The following is a 20,000-nucleotide window of genomic DNA, read 5'->3' as shown; positions in this document are numbered from 1 at the left end:
CGGATCCTCTTCAGAGATATTAAATAGGGGCTCAACGGTCCCTCGGGCCCGGTGGGGCGACGGTGCCATCTCCGGTCCCTGAATCGAGGGGGTCCCTGAATCGAGATTCAGAGTCCTCGCGCGTTGAAGGCTTGGCCAGGAGAGGAGTTTGTGGGTTATCTGACTTAAAAGTTGTGCGGTGAGGTTTGCATAACTGATGCTTCGGAATGGCATGGATATAAACGTTCACAGGATTAAAATGAGAGATGAGGAAGGATTAATTGCCATATCAGCTCTTGGAAGCGCTAACACCTTGCTACCTCCGTGTCCTTGACTTGGATGGAGGGTCTGTGATAAGTTGCTGTCCTGGGGATGAGCTGAAGTCACACAAAACTTGTCCTTTTCCTTCAGAAAGTTGTGCAGGAAGAGTTGGATGCCCTCCTGGAACAGCAAAGCACTGTAGAGAACAAGATGGTTGCACTTCACCGCATGGGGTGAGTGATCCCCACCCTCTCCCCTCCTTCTGCTTCTTGCACGCTGTTCAGTACCTCCCCGCTTACTGCGTGATGTGAAAATTTGTTTCGGCGTTGCAAGGGAAGCGCATTCATTCTCAGAAAACGTTAGACTTTAAATCAGTTTGTGTTAGGGAAGAGAAGTTGGATCCTCATCCCCAGGCGCCCGGTTCTTCTCAGCAGCACTAACTGCTGCGCCCTCACACAGACAGACCAATTTTGGTGTAGGCTGAGCAGTTCTTTGACAGTCTCGCTCCCAGAGTTTGTTGAGTGACAGCATCAATGCTTGGATCAGATCTCTTGTGTCAGGCTGTTTACAGGTGTGGATAAATATTACTGCCTCTTCGTGCTGAGCTTGCGCAGCCAGTGTGGAAAGATATCCTAAGTGGCCTCATGTCTAGTAGAAGTTTGGAGCACAAGTTTACAGACTTCATATTCCACTTCAGAAGCAGAGAGTTATTGTAAAGCCTCAGTGGCTCATTCATGCCCTCTCTGGTAGCGAGACAAACATTAGTCTGTGCAGCCTCTTCCAAAGCAGGCTGTTGGATTTTGGTGCTTTGCTCCTGTAGGAGGGGCATAAAATGAGAGATGCTGTTGCTGACAGGAGCATTTGGGTTTAGAAGAACCAACCTGCTGCTGCAGACCACCCGGCTACTTAGTATTTGCAGCTTGTGTTCATTTTGCTTGTGTTTCCAGCCCTAATTTGCAGCTCATCGAGGGGGATGCCCAGCAGTTGGCGGGAATGATCACCTTCACCTGTAACCTAGCCGAGAATGTCAGCAGTAAAGTCCGCCAGCTTGACCTTGCCAAGGTAACTGGACTGAGGGAGCGTTTGGGAATTGTCACCGCCAAGCTATATTCTGTCTGCTGCTGTGCTCACAGCACAGTAGACAAGTGTGCCCTTTTCTTCAGTGGGCAGATGGGCTGGAAACTGCTTTATTCTTTGTTTTAGCATTTTCTAGTCTTGTTAGGTGATGGTATCTTGCTGGGCTCCCGGATATTGCAGGGTGCGAGTGTAAATAATGCATATAATTTTCCATATAGCGGCTAGTTCTCCAGCATCCCCCTTCTATCCATGCAGCTCCTTGTAAAATATGGTGAATAAGCTGAGGTTACTCTTCGTTAGCACTGTTTTGTCAATTGTTGCAGCGCTGAGGAAAGAGGAGATGGTCATTGTCACCCAAGAGCGGTCTGGAATCTGGGTTGTCATATTCTTTGTGCGGAGGTAGGCTAAGAGGCGTCAAGTCCCATTGCCCAACACAACTACTTAAATCAAAATGGATGTTGTGTGCTTGTGTCTCTGGTCTCTGCCTGTTTGTTAAAGTGGAGCATGGCCTCTGAGTTCAGTCTGAGTTTTGAGAGGTAAACGCTGTTCATCTTTTGGAGTCAATGACTTCTTAAGTAGTTTGGGGTTTCTGCTTATGTAGTTGTTAATCATGTAGAGAAGTATCGCTTTGGTCTGTTTCTTCCTTCCTTCCACGCTGTCTTCTCCTCATAATTCTCGTTCCCTGGTCCAGCCCGCAGTCGGAAGCCTTACTGGTTGCCTTTCTTGCAGAATCGACTCTATCAGGCCATTCAGAGAGCCGATGACATCCTTGACCTGAAGTTCTGCATGGATGGAGTTCAAACAGCGCTGCGAAATGAAGATTATGAACAAGCAGCAGCTCATATCCATCGCTATCTGTCTCTGGACAAATCGGTGATTGAGCTCAGTCGTCAGGGCAAGGAGGGTAAGTACTGTTTGTGAGGAGAAGTGGATAAGTCACCTTTCCAGTAGAGAATTAGAGGCTGCGTGATTTCCCATGGCAGATAGCCTCAGCTCAATAAACAAAGCAGAAGATCTAAGGCTAGCCAGAGATCTCAGTATGTTACAGAGTAATAGAGATGAATGTTTTTTAAGCGTTATTAGGTTTGAATTATCATTAATTGAATGGAGAGTTCCTGGCACATGGCTTTAATAGCATTTCAGGTGCTGAGTAGGTGATGGACAAAACGTACAAGACAAAAGAACTGAGGGAGAAGGCTCTGTCAGGGAGAACTGTTGCAGTGTTATGGTGTGCTGCCAAGCACAGCAACTGGAAATGAAGGTGTAAATTGCCTGATCCCTAAAAGAAATGCCCCAGCTGATGTGTTTGCATCCTCTGTGCAAGACCATGATGTTAGCTATGTGAACATCACACATGTACCTTTCTTTGCCTGTAGGGGAATTCCAGTGTGTCTTCTGCCTTTTTACCCTAGGGTTGCATGGTGTTGGTCTCTCTCCTGGGAAAAAAAGTAGCCCTTGGTACAGTACTAACATTGTGCTGTCACTTTTCCCTTTCTTTTCTGTCCTTTTGATCAGGGGGCATAATCGATGCCAACCTGAAGCTCCTGCAAGAAGCAGAGCAGCGCCTGAAGATGATTGTCACAGAGAAATTCGACACAGCTATGAAGCAGGGAGACCTGCCCCAGGTGGAACGCTTCTTCAAGATCTTTCCTCTGCTAGGCTTACATGAAGAGGGGCTGAGCAAGTTCTCAGAGTACCTCTGCAAGCAGGTAACAGGTTCTGTGAAACATACTGTGAGCTGCCTGGTCTCCTAGGGGAAAGCAAAACCCAGCCTCTGTCAACAGATGTTGCAGAAGGAGATCTTGGCTCTGGCTTGTCAATCTTAGAAACCAGCACTGGCCTTAGTTCATCTCTCTCCCTGCATTTTGTGTCCTGGGATAGGCTTTTTAGTGTCTGAATACAGATCCCGCAGGCTGGCTGGCTTCTCCTTCTGTGTCTTGCTCTTTGTGCTTGCTTAAAACCCATACAAGTGAGCGTGGAAAGAGAAGAACAAGTTTCTGCCTCTCCTTGATCCTTGAATTTTTCACAAGAGAGAAAAGGATCTGTGATCAAAGGAGGAACAACAGAGTAGCTCTTGCAATGGGAAGGCCAGCAAAAGCTCTACAGGGCAAGGGACAGACGACCACCCTATGGGACGAAGAATATCTTTGAGTGTTTCCAGCTGACTGGTGCTGTTGTCACACAGGTGGCCAACAAGGCAGAAGAGAACCTGCAGCTGGTAATGGGGACAGACATGAGTGACCGTCGAGCTGCTGTCATATTTGCGGACACCCTGACACTCCTCTTTGAAGGTAATCTTCCTTTCCTCTTTGCTGATGGATTGAAAATAGTCCGTGATGAGATTGTTCATCAATTTAAAGTTTGAATTCAATTTAAGCTTTTAATTTTAGCTCCAGGAGATTACAAAGTACCTCCTTCCCCTTTGAGCTATGGCATTGTCATGCTGGAGGGACAAGGACACAACTAACAGACTTTTTTCCAGCCAGGAGAGAGCATTACAATAAGCAAACTTTCCTATGTACAGCTTGTGCAGGCACAAAGTGGATTTGTAAAGGATTTGTTGGCTTCCTCCAGGAATCAGGCTCTTCCTGTTCTCTGTATCCTCAAAACAAATGGGTATTCCCTGAAGGTTTCTTCAGATATGCAGCTCTCCAGGCAAACAAATTGGATCCCTTAAGACTGAGCAGCTGATGATGTATCCAAGCCTGGCTCTTCAAGGAGGACCATGGGAGCTTGAAAGCAGAGAGGGAAGGGAGAGAATGCAATATGAACGCTCTGTGGGAATGTCACCCAGGAGAGTAATTGAGATCCTGTGGTGATTAACTGCCTTCCCTATTAAGTCTGCTATAATTCCAGGCTGCACCACTGGCAAGTCACTCTCCCAGTCTGGCACCCTTGCTGCTATTGAAGGTCCTTAGAGCTGCCATGGCAGTAGCATCAAAAGAGGGGGAGTGTTGCTAATTCTCAGACTAGAGAGTTTGTGAGAAGAAAGCAATCTTGGGTAGATAATGTCCTTGGAGATGAGCTTTTTCTCCAAGGAGGTCCTGCCTTCGCTAACGCTTGCTCTCTTGGGCATCTGCCTGACAGATAAGAGCAGAGCTTTGCCTAGGCTGATATTCCTAGCACTGCTCGTCTCCTGTAACCTGGTAGGTGCTGAAAGCTGAGGCTGGATTTGGATGGTGGTTATGTCCCCTGCCAAGTTTAGCTCATGCAGCTTTCTCCCGTGGAAGCTTCATACCTTGTATCTTGCTGGGCCTTGGGGCAGCTGACACATCGCACGGCAGGAGCTCTCTTCAGGTAGAGGGATGGCTTCTACTCCAGGAGATTTGCAGTGCAGCCTTGCAATAAACAGTGGAGAGGATGGAAGGTGTCATATGCAGAGAGCAGATGCCATGGAATGAAGGGTGGTAATGACAGGGCTCCAGTCAGGCACTAGAGAGTGGCAGAACGGTCTAAACTGTTTATCTGGGAGAGAATGATCCCTTGTTAGGTCCTGTCTGCAGACCTGTGTAGCTCTGCTCTGGGTCCAGACTGGATGGGACTCCTGCTTGAGTCTCTCTCTTGGGCTTCCCCTCTCCCTGCAGGGATCGCTCGCATTGTGGAGACCCACCAGCCCATTGTGGAGACCTACTACGGGCCAGGGAGGCTCTACACCCTCATCAAGCACCTGCAAGTGGAGTGTGACCGGCAGGTGGAGAAAGTGGTGGACAAGTTCATCAAAGAGAGGGACTATCACAGGCAGGTAAGAGGGGGGTGATACTGCCTGACGCAGTCAGCTGCAGCCTCCGTCCAGCCACAGAGGTGGCAACGTTTGACTTTGTGTATTGAGAGAAACCTTGCTTTACTCTGTATTTGCACTGATGGCTGAAGGGGTCCAGCCTGTAGCTATCTCTTCTGTCGCAGCAAAGGATTCATTTGGAGCATGGTAAATGGACCCTGGGCACAGGACTCTACTCTGCAGGTCTGTAGGGCGCTTTAAGTACACCTTTCCTGCTGCCTTGGTCCTGCTTCTGTCTGTTAGATGCAGGGCTGCCGTAACTTGTCTCATGGTCGCATACCTTGGTGCCTCTGTTGGAGTTCCCATCCCACCTCCCTTCCTGGCAGGCCGAGCTCTGTCTTGAAGGAGGAGGTGAACTGATGCAGTTCCCTTCTCTGGCAGTGCTACCTGCAAAGCATTCCTTAGGGGCATCACCCCCCTAAGTAAGCACCTCCTTAGGCTACAGCACAAGAAGTGTCTATTAACTCTAAATCATCGGCAGAAACCTCCCCTTTTTTTTTTGTGATTGCAGTTCCAGCAAGTTCAGAATAGCATGATGAGAAGTTCTTCTGCAGAGAAGATCGAACCAAGGTACAAACAAAACGTCTTTTTGCTCTCTAACCTTCCACTCTTGAGCTGTTATTAACGCTACTTAGCATTTAGATAACTCCCGGTCTTCCAGAGGCTTTGTGGCTACTAAAGCATAAAATCCAATTGGTAGGTGCCCTTCACTGCCCTTTATTATAAAGGCAGCTTCTGTAGTGGTGCTTTATTTTGCTTACTCGTTACTTTTAAGCCTTGGCCCTAAACAGTGCTGGAGGGATGGCAATATCACTGCACATGAAGGACTGAGACTTTAATTGCCTGTGCCCACTACCTTTTGATGGTCAGAGTATGGTCCTCGGAGCCCATGAAATGGAGCAGCTCCCAAGGCAGATAATTTGTGACAGAATCAGCAATAAATCTTTGGGTCTTACTTAATCTGTACTGCTGCTGCAGCAACTCTGTAACATCAGTTTCTTGCTAATGAATCAAAATGCTTTCAATCTCCCTCCTTTTCTTCTTAAGTCCTTTCATTGCCCTTAAGTAAGGGCATTTGAAAGTGCACCCAGCCCTTCTGGCATTACGTGACTTCCAGACATGACGTTCCTCAAGCGAGATCTGTCTGTGAGCCTGCATGACTAATTGTTGCAGCCATAATACAGAAATCCATGCACTGTTTGCTCTGAGTAACTCTGCATGCATGCCAGGTTTTCTGAGCTTTTACTTTTTCGTCTGTAAAATAAAGATAACAGTTCCTTGTCCCACTCGTGTGTTGTGAGGCTTTGAGCAGCATTTATAAAGTTCTTTCGTGCACGCTGACAAAAAAAGCTGCTGATGTGACAGGTTTGTTTTTTTTTCATAGTCCTCTCCGATCTGAACACATTGGCACATGCTTTTTTGCTCTCACGTTTCCTGAGCTGTTGAGCTTTAACAGATTCTTTATAATTTTCAGAGAAACACATGAATCTGTGCACAAAAGCACAAAGATGGAGATGGGAGGGGCCAAGCATTTCTAACATTGGCCACGTAGGGCTCACAGAATCATAGCAAAACTGAGGTAGGAGAGGACTGCCGAAGGTCTCTAGTCCAACCTCCCGCTCAAAACAGGGCTCATTTTGAAGTTATATCAGGTTGGTTAGAGTCTTGCAGTCTGTACTGCTGTGATTTTAACGTGGTGGTTCTCACATCCATGAGGGAAAAAGAAGCTTCTCTGTAATCACTTTTTTCAGGCCATTTTGATTGTATGTGCATTCTTTGCACCTACCAGTCATTCTGCTGAGCTTTGCCACTTGACGGCACAGATGGAAAGGGGCAGTATTGATCTCGTAGGAAGAGAAAAAAGAACATACTACTTAACCGAGTTAAATTAGTGCCTCTCCTTTTCTAGTCTTGCTACCTTGATTCCTGCTATGTTCATTCCAGGGAACTTGACCCTATTTTAACAGAAGTCACTCTGATGAATGCCCGCAGCGAGCTCTACTTGAGGTTCATCAAGAGACGAATAATATCGGATTTTGAGGTGGGAGACTCCATGGCCTCAGAGGAGGTAAAGCAAGGTAACACCTTGAATACCAATACTTGCAGGCTCTCTGCTCCTTGCAGCCAGAAATGGAGATTTAACTGAGTTAGTGGCAGAGCAGAGTGGCACAGGGTCTGCAGAGACGCTTTGGGAGCACTCTGTGGAAGAGGATTGTATAGCCTGGCCTCCCCAAACCTGTTTTCAGCACTGGTTGTTCCTTCTAACAGGGAAGCCAACATTAGGAATGACTGCAGAGCATAATAAACATGGTCCCCAAAGAGAGGGAGGGCCCTTTGGCACAGATCCTAAAGGCAGAGGCCACAGGGAAAACAGGCTCAAGGTTTTGGTACTCCATGGAGCTCTGGAAATCACTTTTGTCACCTGCAAAAGTCAGCAATTTCAGCTCCGTGGTTGAGACCCGTGACTTATTCCAGCTTGGATTTTGCAGATGTGTGTCCATTGGGTGGCCATGAGACAGGCAGCAAGGGGACCCAGTGGAGCTGCTTTCTGACGCTTGGTCCTTGCTGATGATTCTCTTTTGTGTTCTGTAGAGCATCAAAAATACCTGGACAAGCTCCTCAACAACTGTCTGCTGAGCCGCACCATGCAAGAGCTCATTGGCTACTACATCACCATGGAGGAATACTTCATGAGGGAGACAGTCAACAAGGTAGGGCTCAGACTGCTGCTTGCAATAGCCTACGCTCTCTGCCAGCAGCTCAGACCTCTGCGTGTGCTCCACAGTGCCCTGCTGAGCATCCTGAGGGTGGCAGATGAGTACATGGCAGGTCTGCAGCTGTTGGGAAGGGCTTTTGTTTCCTTTGGCTTTGAAAAGCAAATAGTTGCCTGCTGGTTTTGGCTGCGGTAGAGTTAATTTTCTTCATAGTAGCTAGTACGGGGCTACGTTTTGGATTTGTGCTGGAATCAACGTTGATAACACAGGGATGTTTTCGTTACTGCTGAGCAGGGCTTACATAGAGCCAAGGCCTTTTCTGCCTTTCACCCCAGACCAGTAGGAAGCAGGCTGGGGGGCACAAGGAGCTGGGGGGGGGACACAGCCAGGTCACATGACCCCAAATGACCAAAGGGATATTCTGAAGCAGGCTGGGGGGCACAAGGAGCTGGGGGGGACGACACAGCCAGGTCAGATGACCCCAAATGACCAAAGGGATATTCCACACCGTATGACATCATGCTCAGCATATACAGCTGGGGGAAGAAGGAGGAAAGGGGGAGACATTTGGAGTGGTGGCATTTGTCTTCCCAAGTCACTGTTACGTGTGATGGAGCCTGGCTGTCCTGGAGATGGCTGAGCACCTGCCTGCCAGTGGGAAGCAGGGAATGAATTCCTTGTTTTGCTTTGCTTGCATGTGCAGCTTTTGCGTTAGCCATTAAACTTCCTTTATCTCAGTCCACGAGTTTTCTTGCTTTTACCCTTCTGATTCTCTCCCCCATTCCACTGGCAGGGAGCGACCTGTGTGGTGCTGAGTTGCCAGCTGGGCTTAAATCATGACAGGTCATTTCTGAACTTTGACTCCAAACATACCCCTGAGTCATCTTCCAGAGCCAGATCTTCTAGGTCTATGGGCTACCAAAAACTAGGATGAGTGGTGCCAGCCCACACATGGTACAGCTCAGCTCAGGGTGAAGTGGGCTGGCTGGCAGTTTGGTCTCACAACACTGCTCTGAGAGGCCACCTTCTCTCGCTGAGCTCAGGGCACTCAGACTGCTTTCTTTGTAGGCTGTTGCCATGGACAGCTACGAGAAGGGCCAGCTCATCTCCAGCATGGTGGATGACGTGTTTTACATAGTGAAGAAATGCATTGGGCGTGCTCTGTCCAGCTCCAGCATAGACTGTCTCTGTGCCATGATCAACCACTCCACCACCGAGCTGGAGTCTGACTTCAGGTAATGAAAATACACCAAGTTCATTGTAACTTGCCTCCACCTCATGTTCTGCAGACAGTCAGACGGTCTTCCTTGTGCTCTTCGCCTTTAAACCTCGGGTTTATCCTCTCCACAGAAGATGCTCATAGGAAGCAGTGTCAGGCATGGTGTGGGAAGCTGGAGCTGGGTGTGCTTTTCTCACAGTAGTGGTGGTCACCTGTAGGACAAATAGAAAAAGGAACCTCGTGGCCCAAAATTCCTATGAGACCGAGTCACCACGTAGCATTGGAGCGCTACCTTGCTTGATGGTACGCTGTCACCCCTAATTATCTCTGGGCTGCCTGTAAGATTGCTTTGTAACTTGAACTTGGGGCAAGCCTGCAGAAATTTTCCTGCTCCTGTTTTTCATCCCAACGTGGGAGTGGGGAACTGTGACTGAAGACAGCAGACAGCTGCAGGCAGGATTTTTGGGAAAGCTCAGAAACGGGTTGGTTGTGTTTTTCTTTCAGTCCTTTAGATGCTGTCAGGAGATATTTGCCAGCCCTCTTTTGTCCCCGTGAAGTTCCACTTACTTACCTTGTTCAGATCACAGCTCAGCCAGAGTGCTGTTCCCTGTCACAGAGTGTAACTGCTGTGGCTTTGCTCTAAGCCCTAGTATGTTCTGCTTGCTCCACAGGGAGGTTTTGTACAACAAGCTGAAGCAGGGCTTTCCGGCCACGACCTTCCAGGACTTCCAGAGAGGGGTGACCAGTGCGGTGAACATCATGCACAGCAGCCTGCAGCAGGGCAAGTTCGATACCAAAGGCATTGAAAGCACTGATGAGGCCAAGCAGTCCTTTCTGGTGGGTTTGGTGGCTGTTCTGGTGCAGAATGATTTGGGGTGGGGGGAAAGACAACGGGGAGCTCTTGAAAACAGGATTGATGCGACTATCACATGTTCAGAGAGCTGCAAAACCTGTTCAGGCATGGCAGGTGGCCTAACTTTGGATGTCTGGTAGATGCTTCTACCTCACCTCATGTCTGTAGGGCTTCCACAGCGGGCCTGTCCAAGTATGATCCTGTGACTGCCTCTTAGGCTGCTGCAGTGGTGATTCCCTCCAGGCTGGGACAGAGCCTGTGCTCTTTTGAGGCATCCCTCAATCCTATTCTTCACAGGCTCTGCACAAAGGTGGTGGGAGAGCATCTCATCTGCCCCTTCCTCTCAATGAGAAACTTTCCTGGCCCAAGCTCAGGGCTCCTTCATTTTCCCTTACCAGATCAGAGGGTTTCTATTAGAGCAGAGCTGTCTGCTCGCTTGGCCTGTTGTCTTCTCTCGACAGCAGCACTGCAACTCTCTGCATGCTTGAGCAGGCCAGAACAGGGCAGCGAGCCTTAGAGACCCCTTGGAGAGCATTTGAAGGGCTGCTGCTCCTGTCTTCTGCAGCATAACCCGTCCTTCCCCATGGTGGGATGCTGTATAGACCTTGCATTGTGGAAAAGACCTGACTGGGAGAGCAGCCCTGGATCTGCTCTCTTGTCTCAGCCAGCCCTGCTGTTTGAGCAGACCTGTGGGCAAAGATGCTGAGAGCGCTGGAGAGGGGCTGGCTCACCCCAACTTGTCTCCCTCTCTACGTTGCCATGAACACCCAGCGCTGAAGAGGTTCCTTGGGACTTTTGGTGTACAAGGAGAGAAGGCGACAAAGGGGAGCAGGAGGGCCTGAACTCTTCCGTTTCATTAAATTCTTGGTTAAAGGTGCCTGCATTTCTTGAAGCAAAGTGCTTAAAATGTCAGTTCTCCCACTGGAATTCCTCATTTACCTGTCAGCTTGCCTCATTTCCCTGTCTGCACAAACCCCGGCCTTATACTGACATTTAGTTCAGCTTCAGCAGGTAGAGAACAGTCTGTTCAGTGAAGAGCAGATACTCGTCTGGCAGGGGGAGTGCTGATTCCTCCTGCCTAGGTATGAATGCCTTCCTGCCCCCCTGCTTCTCTGGACACAGTGTATAACCCATCGCCCCCAGCCACTCCTGGTCTGGTGTTCTTCGTGACACTGCCACAGAAAGCTTGGGGGTACCTCCTGTCTTCTGCCAGTTACGTGCAAGCGGGGCTTTGCTGCAACATCGTGGACAAAATTATGAGGAAAAGGAGTAAACAATCTCAAACTTTGTGCCAGCTGCAGGTTCAGCACACATGCTCAGCTACTGTTCAGCTTCGTGCAGCTCCATGAATCTGCAATGCTTTGATCACACGGTAGCAACTCTGTCCCTTAAATATTTGCATTTCAGCCCGTACTGCGAGCAGGGCATGGAGTAAATGGCTGGACTTGGGGCTGAGGTGCTGGGAAATTCCAATGAATTCTACTTGGGTTTGTTTTGTTGTTTTCAGGTGACCTTAAACAACGTGGAAGTCTGCAGCGAAAACATCATGACCCTAAAGAAGACTTTGGAGGTGTGGTCTGGATTCTTTACTGGTTTTTCCTTAATCAAATTTGTAATATCCTCCCTTGGGGGGGGGTGTCCAGTAAACCATCCGGACTTTGCTATGCCCAAATTCCTGAGGTCTTTGCCTTCCAGCCTTAGGAAAGCAACTTTGAGCTGGGAGAGCAATCCCCAACTACTACAGCGGGAAATACCTGTTCCTCCAGCTTGACCAACCTGGCACAGGATGGGAGTCAGTGGAATAAAATGTGCATCATTGAGAAGCTGTGGTTCTCTGGTGCTGGACTAGATAGCCCCTGGCATCCTTTCTTGCTGTCCTCTCCCCAGCTGGAGCCAGCAGCCTCTGTCTTCACAGGGGCAGGAGCCTGGCGCCTGTCCTAGCCTGCAAGCGTGCTGGTGGGCAGCCGGAGCTCACAACATGAAGGGATAGAAACTCTCCGGGTTATTAATTTGCAACTTGCTCGTGGATCTCTTCCCTGCAGAGTGACTGCAGCAAACTGCTTAGCCAAGGCTTCGGGGGCGAGCAAGCGCAGGCCAAGATTGACAGCTGCCTCTCCGACATGGCTGCCGTCTCCAACAAATTTCGTGACCTGCTGCAGGTGAGTGTCTTGCTGTTACTGGCCCCCAACTCTGACTGGCAGTGTCTTCGGGGAGAGCTCAGGCAGGAACCATTTCAGCCCAAGGCCTGGGCCACATCTGACTCCAGGAGTGCTGGGTGAGAGTGCAGGAGGGAGTAAATCAGTCAGCTTTGAGGCATGGAAACAGATCCAGCCCATTTGCACAGCTGCACCAGCTGGCAGCTGCGTAAAAAGCACTGGAAGCAGCTGCAGAGCCAGAAGGAAGGTTGCTCCATTTATCTTCACTCAGCACAGAGTTGTAGTTGGTTCAGCATTTTTAGGAGGAGAAATATTAATAGCATTTCCATCTCCTCCATTCTCCCTCATGGCAAGGCATGTTGTCAAGTTGTCCAGAGCCTCAGTAGGTAACCCTGAAGACAGGCTATTGGTCGAGAGGAGCTGCTCTTCTCTCAGGTTTCTCCTCCTTTCCCAAATGGAAATACTCCCCGGCATGGGGCAGAAGGCTCTCTGGCTAAATCCACTGTCTCATGGGGCATGCCGGGGCCTAAATTTCTTTAGGACGTGCTGTCTTAAAATTTCACCGTCGTCTCTGGCAGGGAGAGGAGCAGGAAGACCTAATACCGTCTGTGGAAAGAAACCAAGCAAAAGAGAATATTTTGAACCAGGTTTGCCATTGGCTTTGTACTTCGCAGAGGGGACAGGCTATTTGTCATTTGGCTTTGCAGTTCACTGCAGCCAGCTGCCTTCAGATGGGTATTGCCAGCAAACCCTCTTGGGGCGTGTGGTCCCTACTGAAACCAAAGAGCTCATCAGAAAGGAGTAAAATGCTCCAGTCTAGCTCTAGTGCAGTATTAAAACTGGCTGCAAAGCAATCAAGAAGCTGAGCAGCAAGCTCCTGTGCTGCCTGAGTCACACGCACATTGAATTTGCCTTGGAAAGGACAATTGCCAGCAGGGCCTCCTCAGAAATGCCAATTTTAGTTAAAAACTTCCATCAAATGCCAGGCAGTATCGGTACCTGAACAATTTCACGCTGGGTGAGCTTTCTTGACATCTTGCTGAGCCAAATGGAGGTGGCTGGCAGGAGAGGGCTTTCAGAGAGCTCTCTAGCACCGAAGCGGACAGAACAGCCTTTGCTGACAACCTGCTGCTCAGGGGAGATGGCGTGTGCTGGGGTTATGATTAATTCAGGGAACTGACTGCAGTTATGGCTTTTATCCTCCTTTTAGCTTCTCCTACTGAGCTAAGCTGCACTGGAGGTGTAAGGCATCAGCTGAGTCCAATCACAGCATCCTCCTGGCTGGTGTTGAGTGGAACAGTTGGTGTTTGTGTCCTTTCCCACCCTGGTGGGATGTGAACTGCACCCCTCTGTCCTGCCAGGAAACCTCTGTAGCTGTGTGGGCAGGAGTAGGGGAAGCACCACCCCTTCAGACTGGGCTCCCAAGTCAGCACAACAGCAGCTTCTGGGCCAGTGTCCTTCCTCTTCTTGTCATTGTGGTCTCCTCCAAGCCCTCCAGCACTTCAGTGTGGGATCTGGGACTCCGGGGTTCAGATTCCTGCCCAAGTCTGTGGGTCGGTTTCCCCAGCTTGCAGTGAGGATGGGAGGCAGCATCAAGACAGCCAATGCAAAGGTTGTGCACCAGTTGGACGTTGGCTGTGCCCAGTCACTCTCCTCTCTTCTTCCTGTCCCCCTCAGGAAGGCCTCAACGAGCTGAACAGCACAGCCATCAAACCCCAGGTGAAGCCCTGGATCAACCTCTTCCTTTCTGTCTCCCACAACATCGAGGAGGTAAGGCTCAGCATCCTCTGCTTCTAGCTGTGCTTCTGTGCTCTCCATCCTCTGCTCCGCAGCGCAGTCAGAGCAACTGCCGTCTTGTTCCCCTCAGTTCTCTGCTGCTTCCTTGGCACAGAGCAACAGTAAAATACCCAGAACTTGCTCTGTAGTCCAGCCTGGAAAGGGGCATTTTTCTGGAGAGGAGCTTGAGAAAACGGAAGGGGTGCAGTGCTGCTCCAGGAGGAGCCTCCCTTCCTGTCCTCAGGGCTGTTTGCTGCTGTTCAGGGCAAGGCCACGTCAACAACCCTGTTTGTCTTTCAATGTCAGGAGGAGTTCAGCGACTATGAAGCTAATGATCCCTGGGTCCAGCAGTTCATCGTCAATCTGGAACAGCAGATGACAGAGTTCAAGGTGAGGTGGGAGGGGCGGGGGGAATGTGGCAGCCTGCCAGGCCTTGGCCAGACCTCCGCATGGTGTCTCCCAACTCTTCCCCTGCTCGGGGGAACGGCAGACAGCAATGTCCTCCGGTGCCTTGCAGGGCTCTCAGACACATGGTCACCCCCTTCTCCTGTTATTCCCAAAGCCTGCTGGCAAGCCCCATGTACCTGGATTGCTTCTGTGGTGCTCTCCACTCGCTGAGCCTGCAAGTGACGGGTCTTTATCTGAAGGCTCTCACAGGCTTGGCTTTTGTGGACCTCTGCCTCAAGTTGTTCCTGACAAGAATGACACAGGTTTCTGCTTCCAGGCTGGGCTTTCTCCAGTGATTTATGATACCCTCACTGGTCTTATGACCAGTCTCATCGCCATCGAACTGGAGAAAGTGCTGCTCAAATCAACCTTCAGCAGGGTAAGCAAAACCCTGTCCTCTACCCTGTAGACTGCAAACCCTCCACCAGGAAACCGGCAGTAAGGGGACGGGGCAGGGCAGGGGCAAACGTTACCCTCAGGGAAGCTCTGCCACCACTGGTGGCCAGTTCAGGGAGACCTCGCAGTGCCACACACAGGGAGAAAATGTATTTTGTGGTGGGGCTGCAAAGAGCTTGTGCAAATAAGGGGGCTGGCTTTTCAGGAGGGTCTGAACATAAGCCAGTTTAACCTGCAATAAATGGTCTAACTGGAACCCTCCCGCTCAGAGACCTTCCCCTGCTCCCTGGTAACTTGTTATCGTGCATTTGGCACAACCCGTGTGCCTGCTTGGAGAGTTAACAGCTCCCTGGGTCCCCACAGCTTGGCGGCCTGCAGTTTGACAAGGAGCTGAGGTCTCTCATAGCCTATCTCACCACCGTCACCACTTGGACTATCCGCGACAAGTTTGCCCGTCTTTCCCAGATGGCCACCATCCTCAATCTGGAAAGGGTGAGCTGCACTTTGTCTGCTTTTATTGGGGGATTGTGGGAGCCCCAGCTGGACTCCACATGGATTTACTGGGTTCATCCTGACGTTGCCACGCCTATGGGGTACAGAGAGGCTGGAAAAGTTTGCCCCATGCCTGACAGGTGTTTGCTGTGGGCATTAGTGGCAGGAAATACCATGACCACAGCCAGAGTTTGAACTCCCCTGCGAGGGCAGTTGGTGCTGCATTGTCTCCTGCAGCTCCCTTCTTTCTCCAGGTGACGGAGATCCTGGATTACTGGGGCCCGAACTCGGGCCCGCTCACCTGGCGCCTTACTCCTGCCGAGGTCCGGCAGGTGCTGGCTCTCCGAATCGACTTCCGCAGTGAGGATATCAAGCGGCTGCGCCTGTAGTTGGTTGATACTGGGGTCACCACCATGCTGGAGGTAACAGCTGGAAGGCTGCAGCCCTGGGGCTGGCTGTTAGACAGTGTGGGGATGCGGTGATGTCTGCCCTGCTGCTCGTGTTCCTTGGAGCAAAGGGCTTTTCCTGGGAAGAGCTGCCATCCTTTTGTGGGAGCAGAAACAAGGCAGCAGAGGAATCTCGCGTTGACAGCAGCATGATGCTATTTCTGAAAACGTGTGCTAGTCTGAGGGACAAGCTCAGGCTAGCTCCCGCCTCCCTTCGTTCTGCTGCCCTGCCACAGGTCAGGAAATCTGGGGGCTGTTGTGGTGTGGTTCAAAGAGGGGGTCTGCAGAGCGCTCTGCCCATGCTGCTGGCCACAGCTGTGGTCTGTACCACCAGTTTAGGGGATAGCTACGGGAATCCTACAAATCCTGAGCCCGCCTGGCACTCTCCTGGTGGTGATGGGGACTGTTCTGTAGAAGGGAAAAGGAATTATTTCCTCCTGGGGAGGGTGTTGGGAAAAAACTCCCTCAAAAGCTGCTGTAGGAAGCAGGGCTGTGTCCCTGCTGGCTCGCTGTACCCTGTACAGCTATGCTGTAAATAAACCTTGCCTGGCTGAGCAGCAGCCTCCGCTGTGCGTGTGTGTGTCTGCGGGCCCGGAGGGAGCTGGAGGGATGTGGGACCAGAGCTTTGCCCCATTTCTCCTCTTCCACCCTGTGCTATCCTGTGGGGGACAGAGGGGCATAGCCACATGCTGGGAACAAGATTTTTTATTCAGAGAGACGGCAGGGACTAGTACTGCACTGCAGAAATAGTCTCAGCACAGGAGAGGGACTCGATTCCGCATCCAGCTGCAATGCGGGAGCATTGTGGGCCTCTGATGCTGGAAGAGCAGGAAGGTTCCTGCTAGAGGCAGCATCACAAATGCTGTTCTTTTTCCCTTTGGAAAACCAGAGTGAAACCCCAAAATCAGCCTGGAGGCCTCAGCAAACTGTCCTTCCAGCAAGGTCACCCTCCAGGGACAGTTCTGCCTGCCCAGCTTGTCACAGCATCTCCAGCCTCTGTGGCTTCTGGGGCAAATAGCAGCACAAAAAGGCCATGTTGAGCCCTAAGGCACCTGCTGGCACTGGCTGAAGGAGCTGCCTTGAAAGCAGCGGGGATTTCCCCACTCTGGGAGGCAGCTGGCTCTTCCCTGCCCTGAAGGCCTTCACACAGCCCTGTCCTTCCCAGGGTGAGCACCGTCCTTCGGCTCACAACCCACAACCTCCACAGAGAAACCGCCCATGTCCACTTCGATGCTGTGGATGCTGAAGTTTCCCAGTCCCTAGGAAAAAAAAAAAAAAAAAAAAAAAAAAGAAAGTTACAGGCTGGGGTGGGAGCCAGCAAGGGACCTGTTCTCACCTCTGAGGTCCTGGGGAGGGCAGAGGGGACAACAAGCCATCTCATCCCACTTGTGGTGGGACGAGATGCTTCTAGTGCTTGCGCTGTATAAAGCTGCTGCAAGCCGCCCGCAACAGCGAAACTGCCCGGGAGCTCACAATCTCACCTCGGTTTTCGCTAGAATTTGGTGCAAAGCCTCTTTCTGCCGAGGGCCTTTGGTTAAGACGTAAAGGAAGCCACCGCCGCCAGCCCCTGCCAAGCACTGCCCGTAGACATGGGGCCGGAGAGCATCCATCATGCGCCTGACGGCCAGCGGCTCGCACCCAGGGGCCATGCATTTTTTCTGCTGCCAGTAGCGGTCCAGACACTTGCCGATGAGCAGCAGGTTACCTGCAGGAGAGAGGATATCGCAAACGATTTGCCTCTGTTTCTTACCCAAGGGGCAGAAACCTGTCTCTGCCTCTCCTGCTCAGCCCAAGCTAAATTCTGCTTTCTCCTCTCCCCAGTTCTGCCTGCCGAGCAAGCAAACCTAGCCCTGTCATGTCGCTATTTATTTTTAATCCTCCACAGAAGGAGAATTTCCTTGCTTTAATGTTCCAGCTTCCCCTCCGCAGCATCCCAGCAGCCAGAGGCCTAATGAATCCACTGCACAGGCTAGGCACTGCCCCCAGCCCCATCATGGATGGCTTGTGGAAAATCAATCAGAGTCAGCGTGTCTAACCCTGCCCTTCCCCCCAAGTCTTCATTTAAGCCTGAGTTTTGGGGCATTGCCAGTAATATGCCAGGCCTGGGGGGAGGATTTGAGGCTTCTGCAGTTGCAAGAGCCTCCAACACCCCAGGCTTTGCCCCCCCCGCCCAGGACTGCACAGACTCTCCCCAGGCAAGTTTGTGTTTCTTCAGTCACTAAAAGGGCTGGCCCAGCCCAGGAAAGGGGGCTCACACCTTGCCTCAAGGCCTGGGCACACTCCTCGGCGTTGCTCACCAGCACGTTGGCGTTTTGCACAGCGGAGGGCAGCCTGGCGTACCAGTTCCTCACCACGTCCTGCAAAAGGCCAGAATGTCTCTGTCACCACCCGGCTAGCTCCAGCAGCACCCAGAGAGGTAGCGCTGCACCCGCAGCCTTTGGTGCCAGCTCCCATCGGGGTGGCAAAGCTCTGTGCCGGCGAAGAGGACAGACACCAAAAGCCGTGGGGGGAGCTGAGGCCAGAGCCTGTGGCACCCAGGCATTACCTGGAGCAGGTTGCGGGCCAGGCGAGTCTTCCCTGTGTACACCAGCAGCAAGTGATCGTTGAGGGTCTGGGTAAAACCGTCGGGCACCGGGATCTTCTCCACCTCCACCCTGAGCGGCAGTTGGGCCTTCGACCTCCCGATTTTGATGCCGGGCACCAGCCCACCGACCTGGTCCTGCCAACCGCCACCTGCAGGGCAGAGGGTCCTCAGCCACCGCCGGGCTCCCTGCTCTGCAGGCTGGCTGCTCCCCATGGCCACTACCTGTTGTGAGCCTCTGCTCCAGGTGCAGCACGGCATGGATGAGGGACTCGGTGCTGGCAGCCTTCCCAGTCGCCCGGTACAGTGATGCCATCACCGCTCCCGCCAGGATGCTGCTGGTGCCTGCAGGGAGCACAGATAGGGCCAGGGCAGTGAGGCACTGCACATGCCCATGAGAGCCAGGATCAGGCTCCCAGCTGCAGGGCAGCAAGGGAGATGCCCCATCCCAGTCCAAAACCTGGAGGGATCCCCGGCCCCAGGGAGGGACTCCCCAGCCCTTTCCCTGCAGACTTACCAAGGCCAGACCCATGGGGCAGCTTGGACCAGGTGTGCACCTCAAACCCACCCCCGAAGCTCTCCATCAGCTGGGCCCGCAGGGGTTTCTGCGAGGGGAACTGCACAACCTGGGTGCAGATAAAGGCAGCTTTGAGCAAGGCTCCTGGAAACAAAGGAACAAAGAAAAGCTGATGCCTCACCCTATCATCTCCAAAAAGGGCCACCATGGGGTCAGGACACCGAGGAGACATTGGGGGTAGGAAGCCAGGCTGTGCGGCTGGTGACGCCTCACCCGGCGCGTGTGGCTGGCAGTAATCCTGCAAGTGCTCCAGCTCCCGGCACACCAGCTCCACCACCGCCCCATCCACCAGCACCGCCACGTCCACCACAGCCCCGCCGTGCTCGTACGTGATGGGGGGGGTGTCGCTCCAGCCACCTGCCGAAAGCTCACTGTCAGCTCCCCATGGTGCCCCAACTTCTTCTCCCCCAACATCACGGGGGTGAGACATGGATCATCTGGCTGGGGGTATGCACTCACCAGAGAGGTCCAGGCGGGCTGGACACACCACCTGCACCCAGTGCCCCAAGGGTGGCAGCTCCGCCTGCCCCACGGTGACAAACTGGCACGAGGACATCACTGCCTGACGGATGAGGATCTGCTCGGCCCCCTCGTAATGCCGAGCCGCTCTCACCAGCAGAACTGGCCTGGGAAAAGAGAGGTGCTGAGCCCACTGCCGCAGCTCCCCGAGCGCCACTGCCTGGGAGGGGGCAGCGGCTGCTCACCAGCCCCAGCCCCACCTGCTCATCCACTTCTGCCGCTCAGCGGCCAGTTCACGGACACCACCAGCAATGTCCCCACTCTCCAGGCACCTGAAAGCCGAGGCCCATTCGCTGTTGGCAGCGGGCCCGCTCCGCAAGCCCCCTTCCCCTTGCGCCATGCAGCCCAGGACATCGGCAATGCAGGCGAGTGCCCGGGCTGCGATGCCAGCATCACCAGCCGTGGAGGCAACTAGAAAACAAAAGGAAGCTGCAAAGCCATAGCCAGGCTGCAGGTCACCCCGAACTAGCTCACTTCTGCCAGCTGCAGGGGAGAGGGACTCGCATGGCTTGCACCCACCCTGGCTTGTCGGAAGCCCTGGGGGTGCATCCCTCAGGTTCTTGCAATGGGGGGGCGCTATTTGAGGGGCTGGGGAGCACCAAATAGCCCCAATACCCAGAGACATGGGGGGACAGCTTGCGCAAGTCCAGCTCACCCTCATCCAGCGTGCCCAGCATGGCCTCGTGGTAGCCCTCATGGACGGCGCTGCGGGCAAGCGGCAGGAGGCTG

At 52.3% G+C, this 20,000-nt stretch overlaps 2 protein-coding genes across 6 annotated transcripts in view; one reads left to right on the top strand and one right to left on the bottom strand.

Moving 5' to 3' along the window:
• The first annotated feature begins 6 nt into the window (after positions 1 to 6).
• On the top strand, positions 7 to 16,012 carry COG4 (component of oligomeric golgi complex 4). 5 transcript variants are annotated; one of them, XM_009643262.2, is made up of 18 exons: positions 8 to 473; positions 1,188 to 1,302; positions 2,047 to 2,221; positions 2,833 to 3,026; positions 3,503 to 3,608; positions 4,902 to 5,059; positions 5,607 to 5,665; positions 7,040 to 7,173; positions 7,688 to 7,806; positions 8,878 to 9,044; positions 9,700 to 9,865; positions 11,389 to 11,451; positions 11,924 to 12,040; positions 13,715 to 13,807; positions 14,120 to 14,203; positions 14,538 to 14,639; positions 15,020 to 15,148; positions 15,403 to 16,011. In XM_009643262.2, exons 1-18 carry the CDS (start codon positions 451 to 453, stop codon positions 15,535 to 15,537), a joined length of 2,139 nt encoding a protein of 712 aa, XP_009641557.1. In that variant the 5' UTR covers positions 8 to 450; the 3' UTR covers positions 15,538 to 16,011. The 5 variants fall into 5 exon arrangements, with proteins under 5 accessions (XP_035754596.1, XP_035754597.1, XP_009641557.1 ...); XM_035898703.1 differs by having other exon boundaries at positions 7 to 473; positions 15,020 to 15,494; XM_035898706.1 differs by lacking the exon at positions 11,389 to 11,451 and having other exon boundaries at positions 362 to 473; positions 15,403 to 16,012.
• Positions 16,013 to 16,230: 218 nt separating this feature from the next.
• The window catches only part of FCSK (fucose kinase), a 10,170-nt gene continuing 6,400 nt past the window's right edge, over positions 16,231 to 20,000 (bottom strand). The window contains exons 13-22 of the mRNA XM_035898798.1: positions 19,927 to 20,000; positions 19,472 to 19,682; positions 19,212 to 19,378; positions 18,966 to 19,109; positions 18,693 to 18,836; positions 18,401 to 18,520; positions 18,140 to 18,327; positions 17,852 to 17,951; positions 17,076 to 17,299; positions 16,231 to 16,853 (exon numbers count right to left, since the gene is read on the bottom strand). The exon at positions 19,927 to 20,000 is cut by the window's right edge and continues 225 nt beyond it. Coding sequence (XP_035754691.1) covers positions 16,737 to 16,853; positions 17,076 to 17,299; positions 17,852 to 17,951; positions 18,140 to 18,327; positions 18,401 to 18,520; positions 18,693 to 18,836; positions 18,966 to 19,109; positions 19,212 to 19,378; positions 19,472 to 19,682; positions 19,927 to 20,000 — 1,489 coding nt within the window. The 3' untranslated portion in view covers positions 16,231 to 16,736. The remainder of the gene's footprint in view (positions 16,854 to 17,075; positions 17,300 to 17,851; positions 17,952 to 18,139; positions 18,328 to 18,400; positions 18,521 to 18,692; positions 18,837 to 18,965; positions 19,110 to 19,211; positions 19,379 to 19,471; positions 19,683 to 19,926) is intronic.

The sequence above is a fragment of the Egretta garzetta genome, unplaced genomic scaffold (genome assembly GCF_000687185.1).
Source record: "Egretta garzetta isolate BGI_Z169 unplaced genomic scaffold, ASM68718v1 scaffold27, whole genome shotgun sequence".
NCBI classification, from domain to species: Eukaryota; Metazoa; Chordata; class Aves; order Pelecaniformes; family Ardeidae; genus Egretta; species Egretta garzetta.
Note: the sequence above shows the minus strand (reverse complement) of the source record. Positions and strands in the feature narration are given on the sequence as shown.

What these genes read in the sequence shown, in the direction of transcription:
- COG4 (XM_035898703.1), top strand. Translation starts at nt 451, where the DNA reads ATGGTTGCACTTCACCGCATGGG. An exon ending in GTTGCACTTCACCGCATGGG is followed by an intron (nt 474 to 1,187) that starts GTGAGTGATCCC and finishes TTGTGTTTCCAG; the next exon opens with CCCTAATTTGCAGCTCATCG. An exon ending in TCTCCCACAACATCGAGGAG is followed by an intron (nt 13,808 to 14,119) that starts GTAAGGCTCAGC and finishes TTTCAATGTCAG; the next exon opens with GAGGAGTTCAGCGACTATGA.